A 24461-nucleotide genomic window follows, 5' to 3' on the forward strand; every position below is an offset into this window, starting at 1 on the left:
AGTACTTTGGAGAAAAATAACAGGGTGGAGGGCTATGGAGAAGGATAGGGCCAACTATTTTGAGAGAAAAGACATCTAACCAAGGGAGAAAAGAAGGACTACTAGAAGAGGTGCTGGGGCAAGAAAAAGCCAGTACTTATTTTAGATTTACAACAAATTTTGAGAGAAAGGAGCCTAAAACTGAACTTCACAAGGCAGAGGACTAATGCCCTAGCCATAGAGATCACCAGACTTGAAGCACAGTGTATCAGCAAAGAGTCAAAACTTTTCTGTCTGTAACTCCATAAGGTAGACAGGGTAAGAGTTATTTGGCCATCTTACACATAGGATTACTAAGAACAAGACCAAAGAAATGATGCAGCTAAGGTCACCCACTGGTTACTCACTGGGTAGTGGATGAGCTGGGAGTCCAGGTTGGATCTCCTGATACTGGGACAAACTGGCAGGGCTCTGAGCATACCAGCCCATGTGGGGCTGTGATATGAGGACAAGAATATAGGGAGAAGGGAGAGTGATCTTGCCTCACAAGCCCCGAGTGTGCTAGATGGGTGGGGACTGAGGGATCAGGGCCAGAAGGTCTTGGGGATCCCAAGGCTTCCATGTGGCCTTGCTATCCTGTTCCATTCCTTCTTTCTCCTTTCCTAGTGCTCTGCTGGAAAATGAAAAGAAGAAACGTGAGATGGCAGAAAAGGAGAAGGAGAAGATTGAACGGGAAAAGGAGGAACTGATGGAGAGGCTGAAGCAAATCGAGGAACAGACTAAGAAGGCTCAACAAGGTGAGGCTTGGAGTCATCTTGGAGACTGGATTTTCCCACAGTCTGACACTGTGAGCTGGAAACCCTTCTGTCTGAGCTGCAGACTCGGGGCATATATTCAAGATGTGGCTAAAAGAATAGAGGAATGATGAGGCAAAAGGAAGAGTGCCTAGAGCTTTTTGCCATCTGTGCCTGGAGTGAAGCATTTCCAGGAAGGAAGTTAGGCATCCCTTCTTAATCTCTGTACTCTTTACCACCTTTCCCCTTCCTTCTCTTCCCAGAACTGGAAGAACAGACCCGCAGGGCTCTGGAACTTGAACAGGAGCGAAAGCGTGCCCAGAGTGAGGCTGAAAAACTGGCCAAAGAGCGTCAAGAAGCTGAAGAGGCCAAGGAGGCCTTGTTGCAGGCCTCCCAGGACCAGAAGAAGACCCAGGAACAACTGGTAAAGCTACAAAATGGGATGGGATTATGGGATCTGAATTTTCTCTTCTGTCTATCTACCTATTCACAGCTACCTCTGTTTGCACATCTGGCTCTTTTTAGCAGAGTACCTCTCTGCAGGCTTCCAGCAGATAGATCTTTCAGAAGCAAGCTGAGAAGTTACTTCCCTAACCCTTACTTTTATTCTTTTTCTTAGCAAGTGGGGACTTGAGCTGATGACCTGACAAAGAGAGGAAGGAAAGAAGGGATTCACACCTGATTGACTAGCTATGTGTGTTACAAACTATACGATCAATTTTTCACTTTTCCTTACTTCCTTATTTCCTCTTCCTAATAATCCTATGGGATTAACCCATGTGGGATAATATGCCCAGGTAATGAAATTAGGGCTTAGAGTGGTTGAAGAGACTTGCATAGGTCACACAATTGTGACTAAGAATGAGAAGTCATTTCTGCTTCTCTTGTAAGGGTTTACTCCCTAAAATCATGTGTAAAGTTGTATGTCTATACATTATTTATAGGGGAGGAGGGTGAGCATCTGTACTTTCATCACAATTTCCAAGGGTTCTGTAACTCAGAATTTAAGGACCTGTGGCCTAAATTCCTTAACATATGCTTTTACCCTGTACTGTTTAGAGTGGGAGTACAGGAAACTAAAACCTAATTTTCAGGGGAAAATGTCCTCTGGGAGATTTGTCCACGATGTGAGGGTATGCATAAGCTTTATTTCCTTGGTCATATCACTGTGTGACACTTGAGTGTCATTCCTATACTTGTCCTGAGAAGATCTTAGTGGAGGCCTGAGCATTGTAGGATAACAGGAAAGGGTCTGCCACTTCAGGCAGTGATACAGTGATCTCCAAAGCTTTACTGAGGCCCGAACTCTGCAGTGAGAGAGAGAAGAGAGGGGAGAGAGTGACATAAAGAACCAGAGGTGACACGTTGTTTGCTTTCAAGTCTAGTCTAGTCTAGGCAGGGAGTTAATAGGATGCTGTAGTAGATGGGATAATGAGAGTGTTCCCTCTGGGCTTCCTGGAGGAGGTGTGGTAAAAAGAGTCTCCAGAGAAGCATGCAAGTGAAACAGGAAGTTCCCTGTTAGTTCTCAGAGGATCTGGGGTTGAAGAAACTTGGGCCCTAGGGACCAGAAGGCCCACTTCTCATAAGTTTCCAACTGATCCGTAGGCCTTGGAAATGGCAGAGCTGACAGCTCGGATCTCCCAGCTGGAGATGGCCCGACAAAAGAAGGAGAGTGAGGCTGTGGAATGGCAGCAGAAGGTAAGACATAGTGCCCAGGACTAAGCAGTGTGGGATGGGATATCATGCATAAGTTCTTGGATTCCTCAGGTTTGGGTTTCGTCACTTTTCCATCCTTCCTTGACAGTGTGTATCATGGGAGGAGCTCAAGGCTCTCTCAAATATTTCCCAGAATTCTCCAGTATCCCCAGGGAATTTGGTACAATTACTCCTGTTATACAGCTGAAGAAACTCAGGATCAGTCAGGCAAAGTGGCTTGAACTACCTGGTGCCTGCTTTCTTCTGGGCCATTCTAGGCACATGTAGGGATGCTACAAGTTAACCTGGTTTAGCTGCCAGCCCTTCTCTTCCTCTGTTACTGAACAGGCTCAGATGGTACAAGAAGACTTGGAGAAGACCCGTGCAGAGCTGAAGACTGCCATGAGCACGCCTCATGTGGCAGAGCCTGCTGAAAATGAGCAGGATGAGCAGGATGAGAATGGGGCAGAGGCCAGCGCTGAACTGCGAGCTGATGCCATGGCCAAGGATCGCAGTGAGGAGGAACGTACCACTGAGGCGGAAAAGAATGAGCGTGTGCAGAAGCACCTGAAGGTATCCAGGCAGACCCAAAGAGTCATGGAGACCATGTGTATTGACTTAGTAGCTATGGCCTTCCCTAGATCATTGGGGTAGGGGAGAAGAAGAACCTGTCTCAGTGCTGTGTGGGAGCTTGAGCATTTCTCAATGAGGGCTCTAATGGAGGGATCTCTCACTTATAAATCAGACTCTGAACTACCTGTTCCCCCTCCTTTTTTTTTCACTCTGTCCTCCATCCATATTCCATTTACCTCTTATATTCAGAAAATATTTAGTTGACACAATTCCTACCTGAATCTTTGATGTATTGCTCCACTCACAGAGAATACCTGTCATCAATTGATCCACTCAGTTGGTATCTTTTGTTTTATTCTTGCCCCCCTGAAATTCTAACAGGGCTGGAAATGGCTCTCAAAAAATATGTGTGTGTGTGTGTGTGTGTGTGTGTGTGTATAAAGGGTGGGGACAGTGGGAGTGGAGTGGGAGGGGAGAGAGAAAGGTGAGGGAGAAGGTGGGACAGGATAAATCAGGAAATACATTTGGTTAAGAAGGGGAGGTAAAATTAGAGGAAGCCATTAACCCTTTATCCCCTTGCACCTTCACAGGCCCTCACTTCAGAGCTGGCCAATGCCCGTGATGAGTCCAAGAAGACTGCTAATGACATGATTCATGCTGAGAACATGCGACTGGGTCGAGACAAATACAAGACCCTGCGCCAGATCCGGCAGGGCAATACTAAGCAGCGCATTGATGAGTTTGAGTCTATGTAAAGGGCACCTAGCCCCTAGGGACCCCTCCTCCCTTCTTCCTTGCTCTCACACTCTTATACTCTTGCCTAACTCACACTGTGCTGGAGCCATTAACTAGAGCAGTCCTGGAGTCACGCCAAGCATTCAGTGCAGCCATGGGACCAAACCTAGCCCCTCAATCCTTATTCACTTCCCTAGGCAGAGAGATGGCCACTGTGGTGCCAATGAGATCCTCTTTTTCCTCTGTCCTGGGTGATCTGGCTTGCTAGAAGAGAACACTTTCTCAGCTCAGAGGCACTTCCCACTTGGTTTGGGAAATACCCTCATATTTAATGCTGTTCTGCAGGAGTCAAGTGTGGAGTAGGTTGAAAACTGGCCCTCACCCCTGCCCTACCACAGCCTTCATGTTCATGGTCTTGTGATTTGCAGAATTGAAGCATCACAGGTTTAGAAAAGAAGGCAGGGCCCTGGCTACATGCTCTAGAATGTCAACTGCCCTAGGATTAGGCCTCCCAATGTCCATTCTTTCTAGAGTTACTTATGCTTTGTAATCATTGGAGGCAAAAAGATGTTCAGTCATTCTTCTCTCTACCTCCCAGATTGGGCTTGTTACAAATTCAGTCCCAATAAGCCTTGTGCCTGAGTTCAGACACTGATTTTTCTCTTCAGGGTAGTATGGGGGAGAATATGCCTTCAAGAGGCTTCCCCAACCTCCTGGAAGGCAGTTAGCCCTTCTGTTCAGACCTGATTGGGTAGAGAATACGCCTCTATGTTTTATGGGAGCCTAGGCTTATTTCAGGTGAGCTCTATGGGCAGAGATATCCCTTATTATTCTGTGTTCCTATTCCGATCTTGGGACCTGCCCTTCCCCACTCTAATCCACAAATCTCCTCAGGTAGAACAATAGGGATGATTACTCTCAAACCCAGCCAGCCACATCTAGAACTCTTGCCAAGGGGATGAAATATTCACATGTGGCTTCAGTATTTTCACCTCCAGGGGGTCCCAAACCACTTCTCCCTTCAGGGCTAGTTGGGCCACAACTTCTGCTTCAGGGTCATTAAGGCCTTGGTTTTGTGAGTCCTGGATCTTGATGTCAGTTGGCTCAATTGGTGAATGTGTGGAAGAAGCCAAGTGTGGTGTGAGAAGCTCGTGACTCAGATCCTACAGGTTACTTGAGCCCTACCAGGTGCCTAACAGCCCCTTCCTATCACCCCTCTCTGAGGTGATGACTGGGTCCTGCCTCTGTTTAATAAACCTTTAACCCAGATCTTCCCACCAGCTGTGCTATCCCTTGGAGCTATAAACCAGAGAGCTGTTAGGGGTTCTGGTCTGGTCCCTTTCACGCCGCCACCTCTTTCTCTCAACCCTGGAGCAGCATCCTCTTCCTCTCTGTCTCACGTGTGCTCTTTTTCTTTCTACCAGTGTTATATATTTTAGCAGCATCTAACTCAACATTGATTTCTGCATTTCTTGCTAATGCACCTTTAGAAGATACTAGTCTTGGGACAGGATCATTTTGGCCTCATTCCTTTACCACCCCTACACCTAAGAAGCATATTTTGCCAGAAAAATTAATGTAAGAAGCTTTCAGTATTAGTGATATCATCTGTCACTGTAGGTCATACAATCCTTTTTTAAAGTACTTGGTATTTGGTTTTATTGTTCCCTTTTTTTTCCTGCCTTCTTCTCAAAGTTCATTCCCCAAAGGGGCCCTACTGTACTTCCATGCAGTGCCCCTAGCCCAGAGCCCATGGCTTTGATCCCTCCATCCCCTTGTCTTCTGCTTGACCTTGGGAAATCTTATGTGCATCGCTGTGTATTATATTGACACTTTCTTGGTGATGTGCCCTATATTTGCTAAATTCAAACCTGGAATTATGGGGCAATCCAGCTGCCTTAAAGATAGTATACCACCCCACCACCACCCCCCTCCCCGCCAGGGGAAGCTGGGGAGAAAGATTAGATTTTATATTCAGGGTTTTTTTGTGCATCTTTTGGGTTTTTTTTTTTTTAATTTGTTTTTGGAGGGGTTTATGCTTAACCCATGTTCTATTTCAGTGCCAATAAAATTTAGGAAGACTTCATTATGACTTAATCTTTCTTTATGGCATCAGTGGATGACTGTAAAATACTTTAATGTAATTTCCACTCTGTGAACCACTTTTTTATCCCTGGTCTCTTTTCATTCTCACTTCAGTCCTATTGGGAATGTATATGACTATCCATCCTCGTTTTATAGAGGAAGGAATGAACTTGAAAAAATAGAAGAGTAGAATAACTGCCCAAGGACACAGGACTGTATGAATTAGTAGCCTGTGCCCTTTCCATAGTCCTAGGCCAATTTTTCCAAGGTAGATGGGCCCTGCATTGACCATGTGATGCTCCTGGGTTTGTTTGGCTCTGGGTCTGCTTGTAAGGAGTGGTTTATATCTCTGGACTCCTACTGGGATGGTCAGGCCCTTTCCTGCCTCCTTGTCAGGAATACCTCCAAGCTTGCCCACCTCCTACTACCCTCACTTCTTGTAGTGTCAGTGAAGGTCAGAGAAATTACCTTGAGTTGAACCCTATTGCAGAAGATAGTGGGAGTATGAAGTGAGAATGGAGAATATATGTATGTACAAAAACTGTTGGGCAGTACTTTATGGTTTATAAAACATGTCATTTTGTAGCCGTGTTATGGTTGTCCTAGTTTTACAGATGAGGAAACAGACTCAGATAAGCCTTCTAGGTTGTCTTGGACCTGGCGTACTCTCACTTACCAGCTCCCTTCTTGGTGAGCCATCGTGTGCAAGGAAAAGCAAGTTATGTATTCTGTGAGCTTTAAATCCTTACAACAACCCTTTGAGGCAGTGTCTCTCAAACTTGTCTACATATTAGAATCTTAAAGATTTAAAAGCCTAGACCACTTCCTCAGATCAAATTATAATCTCTAGTAGTGGGAAATGCTCTGAGAATATACTGTTTTATCCTATTTTACAGATAAAGAAATGGAGGACCAATAAGATGAGTTAATTTCTCCAAGGTTGCAGATAGAAGTAATAGAGCCAGGATATGAACAATCTAGGCAATTGTTCATTAGGCAATCTAGTTCATGAGCCTCTGCTCTTAATCACTACACTATATTTCTTCCCTGCTATTTCCACCAAGGGCCTGAGGAAGGATAGACATGCACTGGAAAAAGGAAATACATTTGATTCTTTGTATCTTTGGAATCTACATCCTCTGATTCAATCAACTGTGGATCAAAAATATTTGAAACAATTCTGGAAAGTTCCAAAAAGCTAACCTTGAATTTGCTGCATCTTGGCAACTATTTACATAGCATTTACATTGTTTTAAGCATTATAAATAATCTAGAGATGATTTAAACTATACAGGAGGATGTGCATAGATTATATGCAAATACTGCACCATTTTATAAAAGGGACTTGAGCATGCACTGCTTTTGATATCTGCAAGGCACCTGTAACCAATCCCCTATGGATACTGAGGGATGACTGTACTTGCACACCTTCAGTTCTAAGGCATCAAATAGAAAAGACAGAGGAACCAGAGATCAAATTGCCAACATCCACTGGATCATTGAAAAAGCAAGAGTTCCAGAAAAACATCTATTTCTGCTTTATTGACTATGCCAAAGCCTTTCACTGTGTGGATCACAATAAATTGTGGAAAATTCTGAAAGAGATGGGAATACCATACCACCTGACCTGCCTCTTGAGAAACCTATATCCAGGTCAGGAAGCAACAGTTAGAACTGGCCATCGAACAACAGACTGGTTCCAAATAGGAAAAGGAGTACGTCAAGGCTGTACATTGTCACCCTGCTTATTTAACTTACATGCAGAGTACATCATGAGAAACGCTGGGCTGGAAGAAGCACAAGCTGGAATCAAGATTGCCGGAAGAAATATCAATAACCTCAGATATGCAGATGACACCACCCTTATGGCAGAAAGTGAAGAGGAACAAAAAAGCCTCTTGATGAAAGTGAAAGAGGAGAGTGAAAAAGTTGTCTTAAAGCTCAACATTTAGAAAACGAAGATCATGGCATCTGGTCCCATCACTTCATGGGAAATAGATGGGGAAACAGTGTCAGACTTTATTTTTTTGGGCTCCAAAATCACTGCAGATGGTGACTGCAGCCATGAAATTAAAAGATGCTTACTCCTTGGAAGGAAAGTTATGACCCACCTAGATAGCATATTCAAAAGCAGAGACATTACTTTGCCAACAAAGGTCCATCTAGTCAAGGCTATGGTTTTTCCAGTGGTCATGTATGGATGTGAGAGTTGGACTGTGAAGAAAGCTGAGTGCCAAAGAATTGATGCTTTTGAACTGTGGTGTTGGAGAAGACTCTTGAGAGTCCCTTGGACTGCAAGGATCCAACCAGTCCATCCTAAAGGAGATCAGTCCTTGGTGTTCATTGGAAGGACTGATGCTGAAGCTGAAACTCCAGTACTTTGGCCACCTCATGCAAAGAGTTGACTCATTCGAAAAGACTCTGATGCTGGGAGAGATTTGGGGTGGGAGGAGAAGGAGACAACATAGGATGAGATGGCTGGATGGCATCACCGACTTGATGGACATGAGTTTGGGTAAACTCCGGGAATTTGTGATAGACAGGGAGGCCTGGCGTGCTGCGATTCATGGGGTTGCAGAGAGTCAAACACGACTGATCTGAACTGAACTGAGGTTCCCTCCAGCTTCAACCAGAGGGTGCCTGTTTCTGTGTGTATGTTGGGCTATATATGTGCAAATATGGGAGACAAGTGGTCTTATGTTTCCAGGAAGATGCATGTGGCAGGCAAGATAATGGCCCCCCGCAAAGATGAATATATTACCTTATGTGGCAAAAAGGGACTTGGCGATGGTGGTGTGATTAAGTTAAGGAGTTTAAGTTTGGGAGATGATTCTAGATTATCCAGGTGGGCCCAATGTAATTACAAGGGTCTTTAAAAGATCAAAGAGGGTCAGAGAAACAATTGAAGATGCAGTGTTGATGGCTTTGCAGATGAAGAGGACACAAGCCAAGGAATACAGGTGGCCTCTAAAAACTGGGAAAGGCAAGGAAGCAGATTCTCCCCCCAGAACCTCCAGAAGGAACACAGTCCTGCTAACTCTTAAGCTCAATGAAACCCAATTAAAACAAACAGTAAAAAATGGAAATCATCCATACATGAATATGATACCAAAACCAGGAACCATGTGAGGAGGAGAGTACAAACGCAGGAAATGGGAACTGAATTTGAAATGAAGAGACCAGCAACTTAAAGCAACTATATATATAGATAGATAGATAGATAATGAAGTCACTCAGTCGTGTCCAACTCTTTGCAACCCCATGGATAGTAGCCAACCAGGCTCCTCTGTCCATGGGATTTTCCAGGGAAGAATACTGGAGTGGGTTGCAATTTCCTTCTCCAGGGGATCTTCCCGACCCAGGGATCGAACCCAGGTCTCCTGCATTGTAGGCAGATGCTTTACTGTCTGAGCCACCAGGGATATATATATATGTGTGTGTGTGTGTGTGTGTGTGTGTGTGTGTGAAAGTGAAGTCGCTCAGTCATGCCCAACTCTGCGACCCCATGGATAGTAGCCTGCACCAAGCTCCTCTGTTCATGGGATTTTCAAGGCAAGAGTACTGGAGTGGATTGCCATTTCCTTCTCCAGGGAATCTTCCCAATCCAGGGATTGAACCCAGGTCTCTCACATTGTGGACAGACACTTTACCGTCTGAGCCACCAGGGAAGCATATATATATATATATATATAACTGCTATATCAAAACTTCATAGGAAATGGAACCCCCCCCCCCAAAGACTACAATAGATATACACACATGAAAGAAAAAGTAACACAAATACAACACCAAAGATGAGCCAAAAGAGAACAAAACAGGAAGAGAAGAAAAAATGACCTACAAAAACAAACCCTAAACATTTACTGAAATGAAAATAGATGTTGATTTGAAGTGAACTTAAATATTGATATTTATGCTAAATTTAAATGAATTTCATGCTTCAAAAAAGATTCAGACTGACAGAATATATATAAAAAACAAGACCTGTATAAGACACCCACTTCAGATCTAGGAACACATACACTCTGAAAGTAAGAGAATGCAAAAAGATATCCCATGCAAATAGAAATCAAAAGAAAGCTGGAGTAGCAATATTCATATCAGACAAAATAGACTTTAAGATAAAGACTGTTGTTACAAGAGACAAGGAAAGTACGTACGTAGTGATCAAGATATCAATGAAAGAAGAGGGCATAAGAATTATAAATAAATATGTATCCAACACAAGAGCTCCTCAATATATAAGGCAAATCCTAGCAGCCATAATAGGGGAAATTGGCAGTAATACAACAATAATGGGACATTTTAACACTCCACGGACACCAATGAACAAATCATCCAGAAAGAAAATTAATAAGAAAAGACAACCTTGTATGACACATTAGACCAGAGAGACAATTGATATTTATAGGACATTCCATCTGAAAGCAGCAGAATATACTTTCTTCATGAAAGTGCATGTGGAACATTCTCCAGGATAGGTCTCATCTTGGGTAACATATCATGCCTTGGTAAGTTAATTAATTAATTTACTTTTGGCTGTGCTAGGGCTTCTTTGCTGTGCATGGGTTTGTTCTAGTTGTGGCAAGCAGCAGGTCCTCTAGTTTCAGTGTGTGGGCTTCTCGTTGCAGTGGCTTCTCTTGTTGCAGAGCACAAGTTCTAGGCAAGCAGGCTTAGTAGTTTTGGTGGTGCATGGGTTTAGTTGCTCCATGGCATGTGGGATCTTCATGGACCAGGGAACAAACCTGTATCCCCTGCATTGGCAGGTGGATTCTTAACCACTGGACCAACAGGGAAGTTGAAGCACTGGTAAATGTAAGGAAATTGGAATCATATCAAGCATCTTTTCTGACTAGTGTCCTCAGGGATTAGTAATCAATTACAGGGGAAAAAAAGAGGTAAAAAACAAAAGTTCAAGGAGGCCAAACAATAGGTTATTGAACAACCAATGGATCACTGAAGAAATCAAAGAGGAAATTTAAAAATACCTAGAGACATATGACAACCAAAACATTATGATCCAAAACATATGGGAAACAGCAAAAGCAATTCTAAGAAGTTTATAGAAATACAATCTTACCTCAGGAAACAATAAAAATTTCAAATAAAAAAAGCTAACTTTATACCTAAAGCAACTGGATATAGAGAAACAAACAAACCCAAAGTTAGAAGAAAAGAAAACACACATATCAGAGCAGAAACAAAGAAAGCAGAGACAAAGAAAACAAAAGCTAAGATACATGAAACTAAAAGCTGACTCTTTGAGAAGTTAAACAAAATTGATAAACCTTTAGCCAGACTCATCAAGAAAAAAAGGGAGAAAACTCAAATGAGTAAAATTAAAATGAAAAAGTTACAGCTGACACCACAGAAACCAAAGGATCACAAGAGACTACTACAAGGCCAAACAACCTAGAAGAAATGGAGAAATTCTTAGAAAGGTACAAACTTCCAAGACTGAACCAGAAAAAAATTGAATATATAAAACAGACCGTTTACAAGCACTGAAATTGAAAGTGTGAGAAAAAAACTTCCAACCAGCAAAAGTCCAGGAGCAGATGGCTTCACAAGTGAATTCTATCAATCACTTAGAGAAGGATTAACTCCAACCCTTCTGAAACTCTTCCAAATAATTGCAGAAAAAGGAACACCCCCCAAGCTCATTCTATGAGGCTACCTCACCCGGATATGAAAACCAGACCCAGATATTAAAAAAATTACAGGCTAATATCACTGATGAATGGGTGCGACCATCCTCAGCAAAATACTGGTAATCCTAGTCCAATAAGATATTAAAGGGTCACACTCCATGATCAAGTGAGAATCATCCCAGGGATGCAAGGATTCTTCAATATACTCAAATCAATGTGATGCACTACCTTATCAAATTTAAAAACCATGTGATTTTCTCAATAGGCGTAGAAAAAGACTTTTGAGAAAATTCAACATCGATTTATGATAAAACTCTCCAGAAAGTAGGCACATAGAAGGAATCTTCCTCAACATTATAAAGGCTATATATGACAAATCTATGGTCTTCCCAGGTGGTGCAGTGGTAAAGAATCTGCCTGTCACTGCAGGAGATGCAAGATACTCGGGTTTGATCCCTGGGTTGGGAAGATCCACTGGAGAAGGAAATTACCCACTCCAGTATTCTTGCCTGGAAAATTCCATGGACAGAGGAGCCTGGCATGCTACAGTTCATAGCGTTGCAAAGATTTAGATTCAAGTGAGGATATACATACACAGGATAAACCCACAGGTGACATTATTCTCTATGATAAAAAAACCGAAAGCATTTCCTGTAAGATCAGGAATAAGATAAGCATGTCCACTCTTGCCACTTTTGTTCAACATAGTTTTTGAAGTTCTAGCCATGGGAATCAGAGAAGAAATAAAAGGAATCCAAACTGAAAAAGAAGCGAAATTGTTGCTGTTGGCAGATGACATGATACTATATTTAGAAAATCCAGACATGCCACCTGAAAACTACTAGAGCTCATTAATGACCTTAGTAAAGCAATAGCACACAAAATTAAAAGACAGAAATTTCTTGCATTCCTATACACTAGCGATGACAGATCAGAAAGACAAATTAAGGAAACAATCCTATTATCATCACATCAAAAAAGAATAAAATACCAAGGAATAAACCTACCTATGTGCCGGGGACCAGCCCCAGCTGATCCAGGGTATTCGAAGGAGAGACGGCCTAGGCGACTATTTATATGCTAATTAGAGATATAGAGAACAATAGAATGAGGATAGCTCAGTAGGAAAATTCAGTGGAGAAAAGAAGCTGAGTAGCTTGGTTTACGCGGGAGACCAATAAAACTTCAAGACAAGAAGTTTGCACCACTTACGTAGGCCGCAGGCGCCCTCTCGAATAGCGGAAGGTGTCTCACCCTAGACTCTTTCTCGAGTGGGTCTTAGAAGCCCAGGCATGATTAGTAAGCGTGGTGGGTTCCGCGCTCCAGATGGAGACTCAGCTGGAAGTTAAAGGGAAGAATGACATGGGGAGACCAAGCGCTGGTAAACAAGGCCCGTAGCTTTATTTTTAACAGGGGCTTTTATACCCTAAGTTACACATAGAGGATAATAGGGGATGCAAAGTCAGCAGTCTTTGGTTCTTATCAAAAACCAAGGTTTCTTTCCTGCAAATGTATCGTATACAAATGGTTTAGGTGATTTACATCATCTTCTGGCCAGAAGGCCTACTAACATTTTATGACTCTTGACAAGGACTTATCAACAAAGACTTATTTTCTCTAAGAGTAATTATTTCAAGGTTTGGCACCATCTTCCAAAGATAAAATTGCATTCCTATAGGGCGGATGTGTAATGGGTTTACAACAAAGAAAGAATTTATTACCTTAAGGGTCTAAAGTTACTAACACCAAGGCCACTACTTATTTTTTCTACATGCCCACTATTAATTAATACATATTCAAAGATACAATTCAGGGGATGTGAAAACTTGGCAACAAGCATTGACTCATCAATGAAATCCTTTACTAGTTATTCTGACAGTTTTTAACTCTCTGAGAGGCTCTAAGCTATTTGAATATCTTAAGCTTCCCGTGCCTCTGGAGGCTAGGAGACTGTAAACAATCGTATGCATAGCTGCAGGAGTCCGGGTAAACTTGTCAGGCGAGTTAGAGAGCCATCTGAGGGGTTTGGATTTAAACACTCCTAATTGCCCAGGAACTTTATTAATTGGAGCTGTAAGTTAACTCTTTGACAGAAAGAGAGAGAGATGGTGGTAGGGGACAGCCCCTAGTAAAGTCAGAGGTGAGAGCACAAAGCAATAAAGTAGGCAGACTGGTTTTTTGGGGGAAAATGCTCGAGAATATCCGGGGGGACTCCTGAGGCTCGATCCCGCCTTTGCGTATGCCGAGCCTCCTTCCTCATGACCTTTGTCACGAGTGGAATGCCTCACCGGCTCCCCGCACCTATGGAGATCAAAGTCCTGTACTCCAAAAACTATAAGATATTGATGAAAGAAACAAAAGATGACACAAACAGATGGAGAGATATAACATGTTCTTTAATGGGAAGAATCAATATTAACAAAATGATTATACTATCCAAAGCAGTCTACAGATTAAATGCAATCCCTATCAAATTAAGAATGGCATTTCCCCCAGAATTAGAAGAAAAAGTTTACAGCTTGTCTGCCCTCTGGTGGATGAGGATAAAAGGTTGTGTAAGCTTCCTGATGGGAGGATTGGCTGTGGGGAAAACTGAGTCTTGCTCTGGTGGGCAGGGCCATGCTCAGTTCAGTCGCTCAGTTGTGTCCAACTTTTTGTGGCCCCATGGACTGCGGCACACCAGGCTTCCCTGTCCATCACCAACTCCTGGAGCTTGCTCAAACTCATGTCCATCAAGTTAGAGACACCATCCAACCATCTCACCCTGTCACCCCCTTATCCTCTTGCCTTCAATCTTTCCCAGCATCAGGGTCTTTTCCAATGAGTCAGTTCTTCACATCAGGTGGCCAAAGTAGGGGAGCTTCAGCTTCAGCATGAGTCCTTCAGTGAATATTCAGGAAAGGTTTCCTTGACCAGTGACTGGTTTGATTTCCTTGCTGTCCAAGGGACTCTCAGCCATACTCAGAAAATCTTTAATCCAATTTTCTGCTGATGGGTGGGGCTGTGCTCCCTCCCTGCTAGTTGTTTCACCTGAGGGAACCTAGTCGTGAAGCATAATGTATGTTCTTAGTCACACTTTGAAACCTCATAGACTGTAGCCAAATTTCCCTGTTACTCCAGGTGTTTCTTGACTTCCTACTTTTGCATTCCAGTCCCCAATAATGAAAAGGACATCTTTTTTGGGTGTTAGTTCTAAAAGGTCTTGTAGGTCTTCATATAACCATTCAAATTCAGCTTCTTCAGCATTACTGGTTGGGGCATAGGCTTGGATTACTGTGATATTGAATGGTTTGCCTTGGAAATGAACAGAGATCATTCTGTCATTTTTGAGATTGCATCCAAGTACTGTGTTTGGGACTCTTTTGTTGACCATGATGGCTACTCCATTTCTTTTAAAGGGTTCCTGCTCACAGTAGTGGATGTAATGGTCATCTGAGTTAAATTCACCCATTCCAGTCCATTTTAGTTCACTGATTCCTAGAATGTCGACCTTCACTCTTGCCATCTCCTGTTTGACCACTTCCAATTTAGCTTCATTCATGGACCTAACATTCCAAGTTCCTGACCTCCCTCTTGAGAAATTTGTATGCAGGTCAGGAAGCAACAGTTAGAACTGGACATGGAACAACAGACTGGTTCCAAATAGGAAAAGGAGTACATCAAGGCTGTATATTGTCACCCTGCTTATTTAATTTATATGCAGAGTACATCATGAGAAACGCTGGGCTAGAAGAAGCACAAGCTGGAGTGAAGATTGCCAGGAAAAATATCAATAACCTCAGATATGCAGATGACACCACATTTATGGCAGAACGTGAAGAGGAACTAAAAAGCCTCTTGATAAAGGTGAAAGATGAGAGTGAAAAACTTGGCTTACTCAACATTCAGAAAACGGAGATCATGGCATCCTGTCCCATCACTTCATGGGAAATAGATGGGGAAACAGTGGAAACAGTGTCAGACTTTATTTTTTGGGGGCTCCAAAATCACTGCAGATTGTGACTGCAGCCATGAAATTAAAAGACACTTACTCCTTGGAAGGAAAGTTATGACCAACCTAGATAGTATATTGAAAAGCAGAGACATTACTTTGCCAACAAAGGTCCGTCTAGTCAAGGCTATGGTTTTTCCAGTGGTCATGTATGGATGTGAGAGTTGGACTGTGAAGAAAGCTGAGCGCTGAAGAATTGATGCTTTTGAAGTGTGGTGTTGGGGAAGACTCTTGAGAGTCCCTTGGACTGCAAGGAGATCCAATCAGTCCATTCTGAAGGAGATCAGCCCTGGGATTTCTTTGGAAGGAATGATGCTAAAGCTGAAACTCCAGTACTTTGGCCACCTCATGCAAAGAGTTGACTCATTGGAAAAGACTGTGATGCTGGGAGGGATTGGGGGCAGGAGGAGAAGGGACGACAGAGGATGAGATGGCTGGATGGCATCACTGACTCGACGGACGTGAGCCTGAGTGAACTCCGGGAGTTGGTGATGGACAGGGAGGCCTGGTGTGCTGTGATTCATGGGGACGCAAAGAGTCGGACACGACTGAGTGACTGACCTGAACTGAACTGGTGCAATATTGCTCTTTACAGCATCGGACCTTGCTTCTCTCATTAGTCACATCCACAGCTGGGTATTGTTTTTGCTTTGGCTCCATCCCTTCATTCTTTCTGGAGTTATTTCTCCACTGATCTCCAGTAGCATATTGGGCACCTACCGACCTAGGGAGTTCCTCTTTCAGTATCCTATCATTTTGCCTTTTCATACTATTCATGGGGTTCTCAAGGCAAGAATACTGAAGTGGTTTGCCATTCACTTTTCCAATGGACCACATTCTGTCAGACCTCTCCACCATGACCCGCCCGTCTAGAGTGGCCCCACAGGGCATGGTTTAGTTTCATTGAGTTACACAATGCTGTGGTCTGTGTGATTAGATTGAATAGTTTTCTGTGATTATGGTTTCAGTGCGTCTGCCCTCTGATGCTCTGTCACAACACCTACCATCTTACTTGGGTTTCTCTTACCTTGGACGTGGGGTATCTCTGCACAGCTGCTCCAGCAAAACGCAGCTGCTGCTCCTTACTTTGGACGAGGGGTATCTCTTCACCACCGCCCCTCCTGACCTTGAACATTGGAGTAGCTCCTCTTGGCCATACTGCGCCTGTGCAGCCACCGCTCCTTGGACATGTGGTAACAGGCAAATTTGGCCTGGGAATACAGAAAGAAGCAGGGCAAAGGCTAATAGAGTTTTGCCAAGAGAATGCACTGGTCATAGCAAAAACCCTCTTCCAACAACACAAGAGAAGACTCTACACATGGACATCACCAGATGCTCAACACCAAAATCAGATTGATTATATTCTTTGCAGCCAAAGATGGAGAAGCTCTATACAGTCAGCAAAAACAAGACCGGGAGCTGACTGTGGCTCAGATCATGAACTCCTTATTGCCAAACTCAGACGTAAATTGAAGAAAGTAGGGAAAACCACTAGACAATTCAGGTATGACCTAAAGCAAATCCCCTATGATTATACAGTGGAAGTGAGAAATAGATTTAAGGGCCTAGACTTGATAGATAGAGTGCCTGATGAACTATGGGTGGAGGTTTGTGACATTGTACAGGAGACAGGAATGAAGACCATCCCCATGGAAAAGAAATGCAAAAAAGCAAAATGGCTGTCTGAGGAGGCCTTACAAATAGCTGTGAAAAGAAGAGAAGCGAAAAGCAAAGGAGAAAAGGAAAGATATAAGCATCTGAATGCAGAGTCCCAAAGAATAGCAAGAAGAGATAAGAAAGCCTTCCTCAGTGATCAATGCAAAGCAATAGCGGAAAACACCAGAATGGGAAAGACTAAGATCTCTTCAAGAAAATTAGAGATACCAAGGGAAGATATCATGCAAAGATGGGCTCAGTAAAGGACAGAAATTGTATGGACCCAGCAAAAGCAGAATATATTAAGAAGAGATGGCAAGAATACACAGAAGAACTATAAAAAAGATCTTCACGACCAAGATAGTTTCAGCGGTGTGATCACTGACCTAGAGCCAGATATCCTGGAATGTGAAGTCAAGTGGGCCTTAGAAAGCATCACTATGAACAAAGCTAGTGGACGTGATGGAATTCCAGTTGAGCTATTTCAAATCCTGAAAGACGATGCTGTGAAAGTGCTGCACTCAATATGCCAGCAAATTTGGAAAACTCAGCAGTGGCCACAGGATTGGAAAAGGTCAGTTTTCATTCCAATCCCAAAGAAAGGCAATGCCAAAGAATGCTCAAACTACCACACAATTGCACTCATCTCACACACTAGTAAAGTAATGCTCAAAATTCTCCAAGCCAGGCTTCAGCAATACGTGAACCGTGAACTTCCAGATGGTCAAGCTTGTTTTAGGAAAGTCAGAGGAACCAGAGATCAAATTGCCAACATCCGCTGGATCATTGAAAAAGCAAGAGTTCCGGAAAAACATCTATGTCTTCTTTATTGACTATGCCAAAGCCTTTGACTGTGTGGATCACAATAACCTGTGGAAAATTCTGAAAGGGATGGGAATACCATACCACCTGACCTGCCTCTTGAGAAACCTATATCCAGGTCAGGAAGCAACAGTTAGAACTGGCCATCGAACAACAGACTGGTTCCAAATAGGAAAAGGAGTACATCAAGGCTGTACATTGTCACCCTGCTTATTTAACTTACATGCAGAGTACATCATGAGAAACGCTGGACTGGAAGAAGCACAAGCTGGAATCAAGATTGCCAGGAGAAATATCAATAACCTCAGATATGCAGATAACACCACCCTTATGGCAGAAAGTGAAGAGGAACTAAAAAGCCTCTTGAAAGTGAAAGAAGAGAGTGAAAAAGTTGTCTTAAAGCTCAACATTTAGAAAACGAAGATCATGGCATCTGGTCCCATCACTTCATGGGAAATAGATGGGGAAACAGTGGAAACTGTGTCAGACTTTATTTTGGGGGGCTCCAAAATCACTGCAGATGGTGACTGCAGCCATGAAATTAAAAGACACTTACTCCTTGGAAGGAAAGTTATGCCCAACCGAGATAGCATATTCAAAAGCAAAGACATTACTTCGCCAACAAAGGTCCATCTAGTCAAGGCTATGGTTTTTCCAGTGGTCATGTATGGATGTGAGAGTTGGACTGTGAAGAAAGCTGAGCACCAAAGAGTTTATGCTTTTAAACTGTGGTGTTGGAGAAGACTCTTGAGAGTCCCTTGGGCTGCAAGGAGATCCAACCAGTCCATTCTAAAGGAGATCAGTCCTTGGTGTTCTTTGGAAGGAGTGATGCTAAAGCTGAAACTCCAGTACTTTGGCCACCTCATGCAAAGAGTTGACTCATTGGAAAAGACTCTGATGCTGGGAGGGATTGGGGACAGGAGGAGAAGGGGACGACAGAGGATGAGATGGCTGGATGGCATCACCGACTCGATGGAGATAAGTTTCTGTGAACTCCGGGAGTTGGTGATGAACAGAGGGCCTGGCGTGCTGCAATTCATGGAGTCACAAAGAGTCGGACACAACTGAGCGACTGAACTGACTGACGGACTAGACTGTAGCCTGTCAGGCTCCTCTGTCCATGGGGATTCTCCAGGCAAGAATACTGGAGTGGATTGCCATGCCCTCCTCCAGGGTATCTTCCCAACCCACGGGTCGAACCCAGGTTTCTTGCATTGAAGAATTCTTTACCAACTGAGCCACCAGGGAAACCCAGGTAGGGCTAATGTCCTCCAAAATGACTTATGCCAGCGTGTGCTTCCCAGGACTACTGCTGCCAGGGCTCCTGTCCCCGAGGCAGGCCTCTGCTACCCCACGCCTCTGCAGGAGACCCTCAAACACTCACAAGAAGGCCTGATTCTGTATCCTGTGGGGTTGCTGCTCCTTTCTTTTGGGTCCTGGTGTACACAAGGTTTTGTCTGTGCCCTCCAAGTGTGAAGTCTCTTTTTCCTCTAATCCTGTCGAGGTCCTAATCAAATCCCACTGGCCTTCAAAGTCAGATTCCTTGGAGATTCCCAATCCCTTTTTCAGATTCCCAGCCTAGGAAGCCTGTTGTGGGGCCTAGAAACTTTACAATAGTGCAAGAACTTCTTTGGCATTATTCTCCAGTTTTTGAGTATCCCACTCGGTTGGTATGGGATTTGATTTTATCATGACTATTCCCCTCCTACAATCTCACTGTGGCTTTTCCTTTGTCCTCGTATGTGGTGTGTCTCTTTTTTTTTTTTTTGGTGGGTTCTAGCATCCTCCTATTGATGGTTTTTCAGCAGCTTGTTGTGATTTTTGTGATCTTGCAGGAAATGAGTCCACGTCCTTTTACCTAGCCATTTTGAACCTTCTCTTCAAAAATTTTACAGTTTGTATGGAAACAGAAAAGACCACAAATAGAGCAAGGTTGAGAAAGAAAAGTAGAGCTGAATAAATCAGGCTTCCTGACTTCAGGCTATACTACAAAGCTGCAGTCATCAAGACAGTATGGTACTGGAACAAAAACAGAAATATAGATCAATGGAACAGGATAGAAAATCCAGGGACAGGCCCACACACCTAATATACAACAAAGGAGGCAGGAATAAACAGTGGACTGTCTCTTCAATAAGTGGTGCTGGGAAAACTGGACAGTTACATGTAAAAGAATGAAATTAGAACACACTCTAACACAATGCACAAAAATAAATTCAAGATGAGGTACTAAATATAAGTCTGGATACTATAAAACTCTTGGAGGAAAACATAGGGAGAATGTTGGCTGACATAAATTGAAGCAAGATCATTTTTGATCCACCCTATAGAGTAATAAAATAAATAAATGGGACTTAATTAAAATCTTTTGCATAGCAAAGGAAATCATAAAAAAAAAATGAAAAGACAAGCTTCAGAATGGGAGAAAATTTTTGGAAAGAAAGCAACTGACAATTGATTAATTTCCAAAATATACAAACAGCTTATGCAGCCCAATATAAAAAATAAACAACCCAATCAAAAAATGCACAGAAGTTCTAAATAGACATTTCACCAAAGATGACATACAGATGGTCAATAAGCACGTGAAAAGATGATCATCATGCATTATTAGAGAAATGCGAATCAAAACTACAATGAGGTATCATCTCACACTGGTCAGACTAACTATCCTCAAAAATCTATAAACAACACATGCTGAACAGAGTGTGAGGAAAAGGGAACCCTTTTACAGTGTTGGTGGGAATGTAATTGGTATAGCCATTATTGACAACAGTATGGAGGTTTCTTAAAAAATAAAAATAGAGTTACCATCTGATCCAGACATATCACTGCTGGACATATTTCTGGAGAAAACCATAATTTGAAAAGATACATGCCCTCCAATGTTCATTGCAGCACTACAATAGCCAGGACATGGAAGCAACCTAAATGTCTATCAACAGAGGAATGGATAAAGAAGGTGTGGTACATATATACAATAGAATATTACTCAACCAGTAAAAGGAATGAAATAATGCCATCTGCAGCAACATGGGTGGATCTAGTTGATTGAAATTGTTGGATGGATAGGTTAATGCTTTATTATAAAATTTGACAAATTTCAATAATTATTTCTTCAAATATTTTTCTTTCTCTTTTCTCTCCTTTCATTTGGTACTTTCATTATTATAGTTTGGTGGTTTAATGGTGTCCAACATTTTTCTGAGACTGTTTTTTTTCCATTCTTTATTTTTCTCTGTTCTTTGGATTGCATAACATCTATCAGTTTATTTTCAAGTTTACTTACTCTTCATTGCCAGTTCATATCTATTATATGCATCTATATTTAATTTTGGGAAAATGTACATAACATAAAACTTAACTATTATAACAGTTTTTAACACACAGTTCAGTTGTATCAAGTACATGTACAGTGTGGTAAATCCATCACCACTATATATCTCTAGAAAATGTTCATTGTCTCAAACTGAAACCCCATAACCATTAAGCAATAGCTCCCCAGTATCCTCTCCTCTTAACCCTGATAACCCCTGTTCTACCCTATATTTTTGTGAGTTTGACTTTTCTAGGTACTTCATATGAGTGGAATCATGCAATATTTGTATTTTTGTGTTGGCTTATTTCTCTTATCATGTCTTCAAGATTCAACCATGTTGTACCATGTATCAGAATTTCATTTCTTTTAAGGCTAAATAAGATTTCATTGCATGCATATACCACATTTTGTTTAAACATTTATATATTGAATAACATTTGTATTGTTTCCACCTTTTGGCTTTTCTGAATAATGTTGTGAAGATGAGCACATAAATATCTGTTCAAATCTCTGCTTTCAATTATTTTGGTTATATACTCAGAAATGAATCTGATATATTGTATGGTACTGTATGTTTACTTTTTTGAGGAATAACTATATTGTTTTTCACAGAACCTGTAAGTTACTGTTATTTTAACCTTAGAATTTTCATTTTTCATTTCATTTTATTGATGTTCTGATTTTCATGAGACATTGTCATTATTTTTTTACTTCATTTTTATTGTAATTTTTCTTACTGTAATAAAATTCACTTACCAGAAATGTCATCCTTTTAAGATGCATAATTCAATGGATTTTATTATATTCACAAGGTAATGCAAGCATTACCACTATCTAATTCTGGAACATTTTCATAATCCCCAAAGGAAACCTCAGACCTATTAGCAGTCTCTCTCCACTTCTCTCCTTATGCTGCCACAAATCCCTGAAACCGCTAACCTGTTTTCTGTCTTTATAGATTTGCCTATTCTAGATAGTTTACATAAATGAAATTATATATGATGTTTTGTATCTGGCTTCATTCATTTAGGACAATCTTTTCAAGGTTCATACAAATTTTTACATGAATCCTATTTTACTCTTTGGATGAATGAATAGTCCATTTTTACTCTTTGAATGAATGGACTATTCATAAAATTTAAATTTATCTAAAAAATTTATCTAAATGATTAAATTTATCTAATGATTAATTAATGGAAATTTGAGTTTTTAAATACTTTTTGATATTATAAATAATGCTAATATCACTATTCATGTACAAGATTTTGTATGTACATATATTTTTTTTTCTCTTGGAGTGGAATTACTGGATCATATGGCATGTTTACATTTTGAGGAGAATTCCTCAGAATTTTCCATATGTGAGATCAAATCATTTGCAGGCAGAGATAGTTTTACTTCTTACTATTTAAACTGAATAAATTTTATTCATTTTAATGGTCTAATTTCCCTGGATAGAACCTCCAGCAAAATGCTAAACTGAAGTGACAAGAGCTGACTTCCTTGTCTTGTTACTAATTTTAGTGTCAATGCTTTCAGTTTCATGATGAAGTATGATATTAGCTGTTATTGTTATTTTTTATAGATGCCTGAGGAAGTCCACTTCTATTCCTAGTGTGTTGCATGTTTTTTTTTTATTTATAATGAAAGGAATTTTGAAAAATGTTATATTTGAATCTATTAAGAGGATCATGTGATTTGTTTCTTTGTTCTATTAATACTGTGCATTACATTGATTGATTTTCATATGGTGAGTCAGCCTTGTATTACTGAGATAAATCTCACTTACTTGTGGTATGTAAATTCTTTTTATATGTTGATGGTTCTGTCTGCTAGTATTTTGTTGAGAAAATTTTTATCTATAATAAGAAAGGATATTTATCCCTAGCTTTCTTTCCTTGTGATTTTTTTTGTCTGATTTTGCTATCATTGTAAGGCTGGCCTCATAGAATGAGTTGGGGGACTGTGGCCTCCTTAGTTTTTTGGAAGAGCTTGTGAATGGCACCAGGTTTAGGAATCTAGGACTCTAGGATGTACAAGACTGACAGGCACAATTTACTAGTAAATCCACATTAACTGTTTAAATATTGAAACACTTCAATGCCAGTAAGTAAATGGTCATGGTCTTTATTCTTCCTAACATTTCCCTGTCCACTCTAGTCTCTCTTTCAGGACTTCTTAGACTTTCCCACAATCAGCAACTAAAAGATTTACACCTGGACTAACAGGCGAGTTTTCATAACCTTGCTCCAGTTCTATGATCAGTTTGCTTCCTGATAGGTTGCTGCCTTGGCCCTTTACAATTTCTAATTATATAATAACCATCCTCCAAATCTGAAGACATTCCAAGTAGGGACATAGAGGCAGGAGTCCAGTGTGGGCCAATGGGGGGAAGGTAACTGTGATTCAGATATGTCCAATTTGCTCATAATTCACTTTAATAACATGCTAAGGCTAAGTAACAGTCCCAATAATATCTGAGGTCATTGATCCAACACCTTCAGTCCAGGCTGGGATTTGCTTAAGAACAGGACACGCACACCAATGTTCATAGCAACATTGATTACAATAGCTAAAAGGTGAAAACAGGCCAAGCATCTATCAACAGATGAATGGATAAACAAAATGTGGTGTATACATAGAATATAATATTATTCAGTCATAAAAACAAATGAAGTTCTGATATGTGCTACAATATGAATGAATCTTGAAAATACTGTGGTGATAAAAGTCAAACAGAAAGGGAAACATATTATATGATTCCACTTATATGACATATTTAGAACAGGTAAATTAATACAGACAAAAAAGTAGAATAGAGTTTACCAGAGGCTGAGGGTAAAGGAGAATGAAGAGTTATTGCCTAATTATAGGGTTTCAGTTTGGGGTAATGGACAGTAGTGATTGTTATATACATTGAGAATGTACTTGATTCGAATATTTAGCAATGGTCACAATGGTAAAATTTATATTATATTTTATACTATACATAATTTATCACAATAAAATGACTTTTTAAAGAAGAATGGGGGGAGAGTGGCCAAGATTGTGAAGTAGGGAAACCCTGAGCTCACCTCCTCACATGGTTATCCCCAAACTACAACTGTTTACAGAGAAACTATTGACCAGAAAAACATAAAGATGAGCAGGAAAGGTCTTTT

The 24461-nt window shown here is 41.3% G+C and overlaps 1 protein-coding gene across 1 annotated transcript in view; it reads left to right on the forward strand.

Annotated features, from left to right (window-relative positions):
• Positions 1-5862, forward strand: part of MSN (moesin) — a 72785-nt gene extending 66923 nt beyond the window's left edge. The window contains 5 exon segments of the mRNA XM_027533314.1: positions 646-776; positions 1037-1197; positions 2379-2471; positions 2817-3041; positions 3632-5862. Of these exon segments, the coding sequence (XP_027389115.1) occupies positions 646-776; positions 1037-1197; positions 2379-2471; positions 2817-3041; positions 3632-3796 (775 nt within the window). The 3' untranslated portion in view covers positions 3797-5862.
• Positions 5863-24461: the final 18599 nt, after the last annotated feature.

The sequence above is a fragment of the Bos indicus x Bos taurus genome, chromosome X, assembly GCF_003369695.1.
Source record: "Bos indicus x Bos taurus breed Angus x Brahman F1 hybrid chromosome X, Bos_hybrid_MaternalHap_v2.0, whole genome shotgun sequence".
Lineage (NCBI taxonomy): Eukaryota > Metazoa > Chordata > Mammalia > Artiodactyla > Bovidae > Bos > Bos indicus x Bos taurus.